Genomic DNA, 11,220 nt, shown 5'->3' on the forward strand with positions numbered 1-11,220 from the left:
TGAGATTTGGAACCAGGTCTTCAGAGTCCAGATCTTGTGCTTTATACACCACATTACAGTTCAAATAAAGATGTTTTAAGCTTTTTTATCTTTGCAATCTTCATCTTTGGCGCTTTTGTGATCATGATCTTTTCCCCTAATCTTCCCATAATCTGTGTGGTAATGTGAAGACTATACTCAAGCGTCATATGAGCTGATTTAAAGAAAAACAAAAAACAAAAACTATTACATATGGGGGCAGCCGAGGGGAGTTCCATAGTGAGATGTCTACTGACTGAGTCATGGCATCAAAGTCTGAGTAGAACCAGGAGGTGAGTGAAGAATGACCGGCCTGTGCCCTTCCTCAAAATGGAGGCCCTGGGAGGAATTCACTAACGGGAGAAAGGGGCAGGCAACCCAGAGGGGTATTCCAGGATGAAAAACACCTCAGAAGCTAGTGGATATAACAGGGTGAGGAGGCCTTAGGAACCGAAGAAAGTTCCAGGGTAAAGGAGATCCCATGGAGGCAAAGTCCAGAGAGATGCCAAAGAAGGGAATCAAAGTTGGCCTGAGTACATCCCTCCCGTCTCAGAACATGAGCTGGCATTTTCAGAAAGGATTCCGTAGTTTTTCTCCAGCACTTTAGTGTCTCATAATTTTTTTATCGTTACCAAATCACGAAGCTCTTTTGTTGTTCAGCAATCTCTCACACAATATGAAACTAATATAAGAAACTTTCATGGGCATTACAAAGTTTTCAATGTGTATGTGGTAAACTTAAGGAAACAGAGCATTGAAAGAGGTTTAAGAAATAGATTCTGAGAGGACTGGATTGTAAAGGGTATAGTACGGCAGAAACCCTGGACTTAAAAGTCAAAACCCTGAGTTCAAGTTATGACTGCAATGCTTTAAGTCACTTGAAGAAGCTGCAAGTCACTGTCCTCGTCTGACTGTTACTCATGGCACCTCTGTGAGGTATTAGTATGTAATTATGAGGAAAGCTTCCCATGCTTTAAAATACTATGTAAATTCAGGCTACTACCAATAGAATGGAAGCTCCTTGAGGGCAGCAAGCGTTTTCTTTTTGGCTTTATATCCTTCCACACCTGGACCAGTGCCTTTCTCATAGCCAGTGCTTAATCAGTGTTTGTTGTTGGCTTAGGGAGAAGTGAATCTTTTGGGAGGAGCTTTAAAATAGATTTACCCAACCATGACCAATATTTGCTTTAAAAAAATTCTTTTTGTTCAGCTCTGTGACTGTATGCTAGGCTCTTGAACTCAAGGCCTCATATACTCCTCATCTGTAAAAAAAAGTCACTTGGACTTGGTGAGTCCTAAACTCCCCTCCTTAGGGAAAGAAGTACCATGACGTATTATTTGTAAAAGATGTCAAGAGCAGTTCCTGGCACATAGTAGGTGTGATATAGATTCTTATTCTCTTCCCTTCCCTCCCCCTTCCATTTCTAACATTCTATGATTCTGTAATCTTTGTGGAGCAATGACGGATATGATGAGGAGAATAGAACTTGAATTGAGAAATAAAAAAAATAACCCTTTACACCAAAATGCAAAGAGTTATTTTTATAGGTTATTCAGGCTTGAAAAATATCAGATCCTAGGATTTGACTTCATTTGAGTTTAAAGGAAAAATCTTAGATCTTTGGTCATATTTACATTCAGAAGCCAAGAATTCCTAGACACTAACACCCCAACATCTACTTGTTCCTCTAGAATTGGACCAGTATTTATCCCTGCCTCAGTGGATCTAGCACGAACTATATGATAGTTCATTAGCTTAAGATTTTTTAAAATCCCTTAATTACCATAAAATATCTCATTTAAATCATCCCCCATCTCTCTTCCTAAGTCTTAACTTGCCTTAATGTTACACATTCCTTACCTTAGGGCTTAATGAAAATGAACTCTTTGGAAAAAAAAATCTTAGAAACTACAGAATAGTCTAAAATCCCACTTACTTAATTGAGGGACTTGGTGCCTATTGGCTTTGGGAACTTAATTAACTTAATCATTGAAATTAACTGCCTTTCTTGGTTTCTATAAAGACAAACTTAGGAAAAATGTGAGCCAAATAGTCACTCTGGAACTATGTTGCCTTCCTTAGACATTAAAGGCCTGGCATGCAATTCCCCATCTTGAACCGAATGACCTGAGAACTTTAACAAGCCTCTCTCCTTATGCGTGGCAAGAGAGCATCGACAGTCTGCCAACACGGTTAGGATTCTTAGATTCCCTTTAAGGAAATTTGGGTTTCACAATCCTGAGCTAAGTCACTACATAGTTTGTTCTGTCTTTAATTCTGTATTAAAACACTCTTTCCTCCATGCTCACAGATGTTAAATGAGACCCACTTTTAATGTAAATCTTTTTTTGCATTTTTGTTTCTTTCCACAGGAAAATGGGCCTTACTATGCGTCTTATCCCCCATCACCAGATCTGTGACCTTCCATCCTGTTGTACTGCTGGCTTCCAAGGATGACTCCCTCTTCATGGCCTGCTGCCTGTTGAATTGAAATTCATTTGTGCTGTACAGAATTCAGAGAAGGTCTTTTGTCCCCACCTCTCTGATATTTTTTTATTGACATTATATTTTCAGGCACATAAACAATCTGCAAATGTTAGGTCACTACGCACTGTGTACCACTGTTTTTAATTTGTATATGCGTATCTAGTGGAAATACTGATATTTCAGGATGAAAGGAAAGAGAGGTTTGTGTCTGCATCCCCTATTGGACATTCTGTCAGTCTTGCTGTGTTGTCACCATCGTATTGAAAGCTGCTGGGGCACTGGACCATTTGCAGTAGTGTACAGAACCATTCAGACTACACTCATCAGATAGGTGCATTGCTTCCAATCCCGTTATGTTGTTTGCTTCTCACATATATAGATACATTACCTATGACAAGGAAGAATGGTGTGAAACTGAGAATGTTGGAAGTGATTTGACTGAAATTCTACTGCCTGTCAGAAGATCATCGAAATGTTTAGCAGAATATGGGCTGTGTGAGTCCCAGGCTTATATCCCTGAATTAGATGATCTGTGGGGGTGCCACTGTTTTGCTGTGAACAGTATGATAAAAGGATGGCTTTTCACTCTTCTGTAATCCTAAGTGTTTGTGGCCTCTTTTTAAAAGTTCCAGGTGTCTTAGTCCTCTAAGTAAATAGGAACCACCTAACAGTTCACAGTTCAAGAATTTATTAAGTATCACATGAGAAAGAAACTAATGATATGTTCACTTTCTTTTGGGAATATGTGTGTGGATGTGTACACACACACACACACACACACACACACACACTGCCCTCCTCTAACGATAGCAGATTTTGTGTGACTTACATGATACTGCCTTGGGAGACCTTGTCTAATGATTAAACCCCCTGGCAATGCCTGCTTACGTAAGGAGGACGAGCAGACACAAGGGTGTGATTCTTGACACTATTGCTAGTCTTGCTATTTGTAACTCAGGCATTAAGCCTTAGCCTGCCTAGCTGTAAAATGAGCATATTGCCTAGCTCATGGAGGTATGAGAAGGTATAGTATCTAGAAAAGGACTTGAGTATCTTTGAGCTACAGGTGCTAGAAGAATGTGAAGTGGGGGTGTTGTCTCTGGTTGTAAGTTAGGAATAACATTTGAGTGAGCTCTACAGGACTTCCCTTATCTCTGACCCCTTGTACTCTTTCAGCCTTTCAAGAGAAATACAGCCATCAGTGCGTAATTCCAGTCCTAGTACCTCCCACCCCTAGTTCTGTCCAGAATTTTTTTGACCATTGGTGATAGTGTCAGTTGGAAAGGCCTTATTTGGGGTGGGGGGGCACTTATTCTCAAATGAATGGTTAATTATCATCAACATATTCCTATTGCCCCCTCAGCATCTTAGCACTCACCTTATCCCCCCAACCCCATGCATATATGTACACAAACCATTTCTCTCCAAACTACTGTTGTAATGTGCATAGGCTGACCAAAGGTGTGAGCTGAAGTACAGACTGCATAACTTTTAAAAGTAAACCTTCTAAGGAGCCTTTTACTCTTTCAGTAACAACACTCTCATGTTCCATTTAATTCTCCAGTGTATAAGAAATGCATCTTATCTTCCGAGTACCAAAAGAATAATAACTTTAGAGGAAATTAGTTATAGGATTGGGCAAGTCCCTTCTCCTTTGGTTATTAAAAAGTTTAGCAAGTGAATGTCATTTTTTTTTAAGTGAGAGACCGAAGTATCAGTCACCGGTGTCTTAGTAACATTGGTCTTCCTTTTCTTACCCTGTGTTTTGTTAATATTGGGCTAATGTAGCAATCAGCACATGTGGGCAGCCAGTTAAATATAACTTTCGCCTTTCTCTGGTGTAGCTATAATTCCTATCAAAACAGATTCCTTATATCTCTTCAGCTTGGCTGTGCCCACCATGAAAAATTCAAGTAACTACAACTCTTTAAAATAAAAATTGAAGCAGATAGTGGATTGTCATCACAGACTCTTGTTGGGTAGAATTGGAATTCCTTTTCCACAAGGGGCTGTGAACATATACAACCTTTTCTGTATTACGGGGCCTAGCTGCCTTGAATTGAGATCCTTCCTGTAATCTTTCCCCATAGGCAGTATAACAGGCCGCCTATAGCGAAAATCTTTTCGGTATTGTCCTTTTGATTTAAAGCTGTTTTTATTGATGTGTATGTATATTTATATTTATAATTTAAACATTTGCAACTGTCCTTCAGTTACAAGGATGGCACTCCTTTCATCCATCCAGTAATTTTAAAAGAGTATTTATTGCTGTAGTAATATCAGTAATGCTTTTAGTGAATGCTCATATACACATATATACATACATATACATATATATGTATATATATATACATGTATATATATATATTGCATACAATATGCTGTACACGTGGAAGGTCCTCTCTATTCACCTTAAAGAACAGGTCATTGAGGTAGTATGCAACTAAGCTCATCATGAGAATTTGATAGTTTGGTGGTAACAGTTAAGATGAAAATCACATGCTTCCCAGTGGATCTGGGTGTCAGCTAGGATCAGTATTATTTATACAAAACACATTTAATGAAGCTGTTTCATCTGATTGGGCTTTTGGAAAGAGCAGAGTGACCTTATGGTGACAGAATGATCAAGTAGGGTACAGTTGTCATATATTGTTTTGATGAAGGTCAGATAGCCCAGATAATGCATCTCTTTCAGAAGCAGGCATTGTGCGATAAAAGGATAGCTGTGTACAGCAGTCCACTAACAGCTGATTCAGTAATTCAGAGCATGACAAATTAATAAAATTAGATTTTGGTCATTCTGAATACTAGTTGAAGCTCTAGACACAACTTACAAAACTTTAGGTACCCTGGGGTTCCAAAACAGTAAAGAGTTTTTGTCTTCATATATTTGAGTTGTTTTGAATTCAGTGATACCAAAGATTTTTTACAGGTGAAATATATTAGAAAGTTTCTTCCTAAAAAATCTTAGGCACAGTGACCCAAATTAAAATTGTTCTTTCTTCAAACTCCAATTTTATCCAATGTCTTATTGATATTGTTGCATTTTTTTAAAAACAGTCATCAGAGGAAAAAAAACCTATTATATTTTGAAAGTTATCAGTAGAAATTCAGTACAGATGTTAGAAAAAAAATAAGTGTAAGTTTATCATAAAAAATTCTGATATGGCTAAAGTTTACCAATGGGAGAAAAAAAGGATCTCTCCCTTACTGGCAAACAAATTTAATTATTGTAGTAAAAGAACATTGCCCATCTCTTTTGTCTGTTTTCAATTCTTTGGGGTCTCATTTTGTTCAAACTATAGGAAATGGTTCTGTCTTTTCATTGTCTAATTCAAAAGAAAAATGAGAACATGCAGTATTAAATGTTAGCTAAAAACTAGCTGTGATAGTCTCCTTTTAAATTTTACCTATTTGTAGTCTAAGATTAAAACTAATGTGGGGATGTGTGTTGCTGTTTTTGGAGATGAAAATGAGCAGGAATGCATAGTAGATAATTCAGCAGAATGGACTGCAGCTGCTTTGGTCTCAAATGAAGACTTGGCCCAAGAAAATCATGGGTCAGTGAGTCAAGCATTTATTAATCTTCTGCTGTGTGCTGGTCACTGGGGATATAAAGGTAAAAATGAAACAGGCCTTTCCCTCTAAGAGCTTCTATTCTATCGGAAAGACCTGTCCGTATAAACATATATGAAATAGAAAGTCATTTGTGGGTGGGGGTCCTCTGGATGTAGTGCTGTTACCTTAGAATACCAGTGGCAGTATCACCATAATAGCAATGCAGTGAGGGCATTCTAGAGATATTAAGTACAGCCCATGGGTGTACTTCTGAAGAGTGAAAGATATTATATATAAGCTACACAACCACACATTGTAAAGGTTGCCTCAGAACCCCAATCGTTGCCTGCCCTTTCATATATATTTTGCAAGTGATGTCCTATATCCTAATATATAAGGGATATGAAGCAATAAATACCATGCAATACTTGCCAACATTTCTTATTAAAACAGCAGTTGATATTTCGTGATATTGGATGGGAATAGTTAACTTTTTTTTATGCTTTCCAGAGAAACATTTCCAAGGTTGGCTGTTGCAAAAAGGGAAACGATTTATGGAAGGACTGGATTGAGGAAGCATTATAGACATGATTTTGCTAATGCAATTCACATAGCAAACATAACTACTGAATACAGTATTCTGTTGATTATTGAAAGCTAAATGTATTATGTAAACACACAGTCACATTTTTGTTTGTAATGATTTTTGTTAGTATAAGCACACAGTCAGCACAAACTGAGCCAGGACTTTCAGACCAGATCTTGCTGATTAAAATAAATAATTTTGTAAAATCTTGAACACATGTAAATCATTTTAATTATTGCTGAGCAATGGAAACCCAAGGGTTTTATGTAGCTGGTATGACTTTAAAATGTTTATTCAAAATTCAGAAAGCCTTTCCCAATGTTTCACATTTAAAGATACGTTTTTAAATATGCTTTTCTTGACTTGAGAATTTTTTTTGTGTTTTAAACTGAGTCTATGTATGCACTTGAAGATATGGAGAACCCAGAAAGAAATGGTAAAGTTCATTCAGTGAACAAGAATGTAGACCATTTTTTTCTTTTCTCTTTCCTTGCTACCATCCTAGTCAATAAAGCCTGGCATATGCAGTAAATAGTTTGATGAATTAAGTAAGAAGTTGTTTACAATATGAATTATATCCACTGAGACATGTTTGTCTTGTGAAAGTAAATTCCATGTACATAGCAGTAATTTTTTGTAGATACTGGTGCCGATTTCTTAAAATATATGTAATAGATGCATTCTAGGAACTTGCCTATTAAGTTTCTGTCTTCATATGGAATTCTTTATCTATTTATAGCCATTTTAAAATATAGACTCTTATCAGGTATGAAAACCTGCAAATTCTGAAATCCTACCTATTTGAATAGGAAATCAACTAAATTACTTTCCACAACTAAAATCCATTGATTCTCTGCTTTTCCTTAACGATATCTACTTGAATGGTGCATTACTGTTTTTAAAACACTTTTTAACATAATATTATTTCTTTGCTCCTCGCAGTAATCCTTTGAGGATGGTAGGGCCCATGACTGGCCCCTTTTTACAGATGAAAAAATTTGAGGTCATGTAAAATGACTTACTCAAGGTCAAGTAAATTGCCAGTCCGTTAGGATTCAGGCATTTGGCTGTTAGTTGTTTGTATTGATTACATCATGCTGCTTCTCAAGTTCTCATGAAGTAAAAACCCCGAAACTATTTAATAGTCATTTAGGTGAGGGGCCAGTAAAATACAGAAAGAAGGTATTAGCATCATCCATGTCACTGCATACATCATCCACCAGGAGTTTTAAGATGGTGTGTTATACTGAATTGTGATTGAGAAGACCTCAGTTCCAATCCTTGACTTTGGAATACTTTGGCTAACTTTTTTGCCTCAGTCTCCTCATCTGTAAAAGGAGGGAGGTGATTTCAAAGTTACCTTCAAACTTTAAATCCCACGATTTTGGCTTTACATGTACAAAGGTGGAAGGGTGGGGGAGGGGATACCACAAGGAGGCATTTTTTCCAGCCATCTTGAAGTTTTGGGTGAATTTGGCATTTTTTTCTCTTGCATGCAACCTATCAACCCCACCCCCCATAGTCCTCTATATCACCTATTTGCAAATTTTATTAGGAAATCATAACCATGAGTGAGTAATTTCATCACTTTACTATCTACCATCTATAGTATACTTGAGTGTTCACTCAATGTAGCCTCTGAGGCTGAGGTGCAACAAAGTATGAATGGATTCTCTGCTACTTGTGCTAATTTTGGCTTAATGCCACCAAGAAAACCGAGGTTCTCCACCAGCCAGCACCACACCATCCATACATGGAACCATGCGGTTACAGCAAATGGAGGAATTTTCAATGCTACGGCAATATGCTCTTCAGGGATGTATACGTAGAGGATGAGGTTGTTGCATGCATTGCAACAACTCAGTGTTCGGGAGACTCCAAAGGAAAGTGTAGGAGAGGAGAGGTGTTAGACTGCTTACCAAACTGAAGGTCTACAGAGCCATGGTGCTGACCTCATTGTATGCCTAGGAAACCAGTGCCATGCCAAGAAACTTAATTGCTCCCATTTGAATTGTCTTAGAAAGATTCTGAAGATCGCCTGACAAGATAAAGTACCAGACACTGAGGCCCTTTTGTAAGCTGAACTACCAAACATTCAAACTCTACTTCAGAGAGCATAACCCCCACAAGCTGGCCATGTTGTTTGAAGGCCAAATGCCTAAAAGACTTTTGCAGAGAACTCAAGCCAAGTAGTCACATGGAAGAAGTAACACAAGGACACTCTCAAAGTCTCTCTGAAGAACTTTGGAATCAGTTGTGAGACATGAGAGACACTGGTAAAGGACCGCCCAGCATGGTGTGCCTACATCAAGGAAAGAGCTGCCAGCTCGAAAGAAACGTGAGAGAAGCAACTTTAGGGACTTCTTCCCTGTGGATATTAGTCTGGACTATTTGTGCCTGCCCTGTGATAGAGCCTTCCAAACTCATATTCATCTGTTCAGCCGCTGGTGGACATACTGTGCTTTGACCCCAACATAATAATATCACATTTGTCCAACACTGTACTAGTGGCAGGCACCCAAACGAACTGTGTTTCCTTCCTGGGACATCAGTGTGCTCGCTGACTAGGATTTCTTGGCCTGGAGACCTTCCTTCTAGAGTCTAGCTTAATTGGTTGGGAAGATCTGACCAAAGGAGTGAAATTTTTAGCCACATATATAGTATATGTGTGTGTGTGTATATGTAGAGAGCATACTATCTATAATATACTAATGTATAGTATATTGTATAGTGTGTGTATATCTGTGTGTATATATACATATATGTGTGTGTATATATGTATTTATCTATCTATATACCTATATCTATATGTATAGATATATATACTGTATAGCCTATCCCTATGTAAGGTTACATGAGCCAGGGAAGAGAGGGGGAAAAGTACTCCTCCACTAATTTGACACATATTACCTTTGTGCAAAGCACTATGCTAGACACTGGGATAGACATAAGGCTTGTCCTCATGGAGTTTTCAGTTTGAGAGGGAGCTGACACCAAAAATGGCAATAATATGTGATACTGATAAGTGCATCAGAACACAAAACAAAGGAAAGTCCATGCCAAGTTAATAAGCATTTATTGAATGCTTACTATGTGCCAGGCCCTGGGCTAAATGCTGGGAATAAAAATACAAGCAAAGAGAAAAATGGTCCTTGCCCTCAGAGAGCTTTCATTCTAAGGGGAGAAGACATAAAAGGAAGCCGAAAGGTGAGGCAGGAGAAGAGAGAAGTTACTCCTGTGGAGGCATGGTTGAGAAAGAAGTTGAGAGGAAAAGAGTAGAGCCAAGAGAGAAACGCATGAACTTGGACAATTGCTGGACTGCAAGTTGCCGCGGACAGTGCCGAACTTTGGGAAGATGGAGCTTAACTGAAAGGTCCCTTCTATATTTTTGTTGTTCTTGTTTTATTCCTGCCATTAATAAACCTGATCTTGCTTCAATTATTTTTTAACCTCAATGCTTGCAAGAAAATAGCAGGGCCCTTAGAGAGAGATGAGCCAAGTTCAGATTTTCCCAGGAACTAATACCGGGAGGGGGCCACAATGATGGAACTCAATCCATGTGAACTCAAACCAGAGACCTTGAACAATGTCAGGTTGGACTAGAAGATGATCTCTAAGGTTCCTTCCATCACCAACCTATGATTCCACTACATAAATCATGTGTCACTCAGATCATTGTCTGAATACACAATTCTTTTGAGTATGTATATCTCAGTTTCTAAGGAGCCTGTCTCCTAAAACAGTAAAAGTTCTTTGGCAACAAAGACTGTAAAATGTACTTGTTGGTTTTAGCTCTTGGGTGGGAAGATGAATGCCTTCATATGCTCAAAATGTTTTTGGATTAATTTGCAGCTAATATTTATTCTAAGTGGCATGAATCCAAGTTACTGGCAGAAAATTGCAACATCATTTCAAAGTAAATTTTTAAAATGCACTTTTTTAAATCTTGGAAAAAGGAAGAAATAAATAAGACTTCCTTGTCATCTCCCTTCAGGAGCAACAGAAGAAGAGAGAGCAGGGCTCTTAGAGAGACATGAGCCAAATTCAGATTTTCCCAGCTAAATAACGATCCAGCTGAATTTTTCCTAGTAAAGGGAAAGAAAGATGGATCCCAGTCCATGAGAATTCAAACCAAAGAACCTTTAGTGCCATTGTCAGTTTATTTCCGCTCAAAAAGTGTGATGCATAATATCTGTGAATAAACACCCCCCAAGAAAAGAAGACCCAACTGGGTCTCAGTACTAGAAAGTGACTGCAGGCAGCTAGGTGGTACAGTGAATAGAGAACTAGCCTGGAGTCAGGAGGACCTGAGTTCAAATCTGGCCTCAGACACTTGACCCTTACTAGCTGTGTGACCCCGGGCAAGGCACTTAACCCTGATTGCCTTGCCCTCCCCCCCCAAAAAAATAGTGATCCCAGAGTCCCTACAGGCTAACTCATCTAAACAAGAATCCTTTCTTCAACATTCCAAATGAGTGGTCATCTCTAGAAGATTGTGCTTGAAGACCTACAATGAGCTAGAACCTTATGAAGCAGCCCGTTCTCTTTGGGTGGCTCTAATTTGGGAAAA

General features: G+C 38.5%; 1 protein-coding gene across 2 annotated transcripts in view; it reads left to right on the forward strand.

Annotated features, from left to right (window-relative positions):
- Nucleotides 1–4,227, forward strand: part of GDAP2 (ganglioside induced differentiation associated protein 2) — a 72,301-nt gene extending 68,074 nt beyond the window's left edge. For both annotated transcript variants that reach the window (XM_036767006.1, XM_036767007.1), the window contains exon 14: nt 2,392–4,227. In XM_036767006.1, coding sequence (XP_036622901.1) covers nt 2,392–2,439 — 48 coding nt within the window. In that variant the 3' untranslated portion in view covers nt 2,440–4,227. The remainder of the gene's footprint in view (nt 1–2,391) is intronic.
- Nucleotides 4,228–11,220: the final 6,993 nt, after the last annotated feature.

This window comes from Trichosurus vulpecula, chromosome 7 (genome assembly GCF_011100635.1).
Source record: "Trichosurus vulpecula isolate mTriVul1 chromosome 7, mTriVul1.pri, whole genome shotgun sequence".
Classification (NCBI taxonomy): domain Eukaryota; kingdom Metazoa; phylum Chordata; class Mammalia; order Diprotodontia; family Phalangeridae; genus Trichosurus; species Trichosurus vulpecula.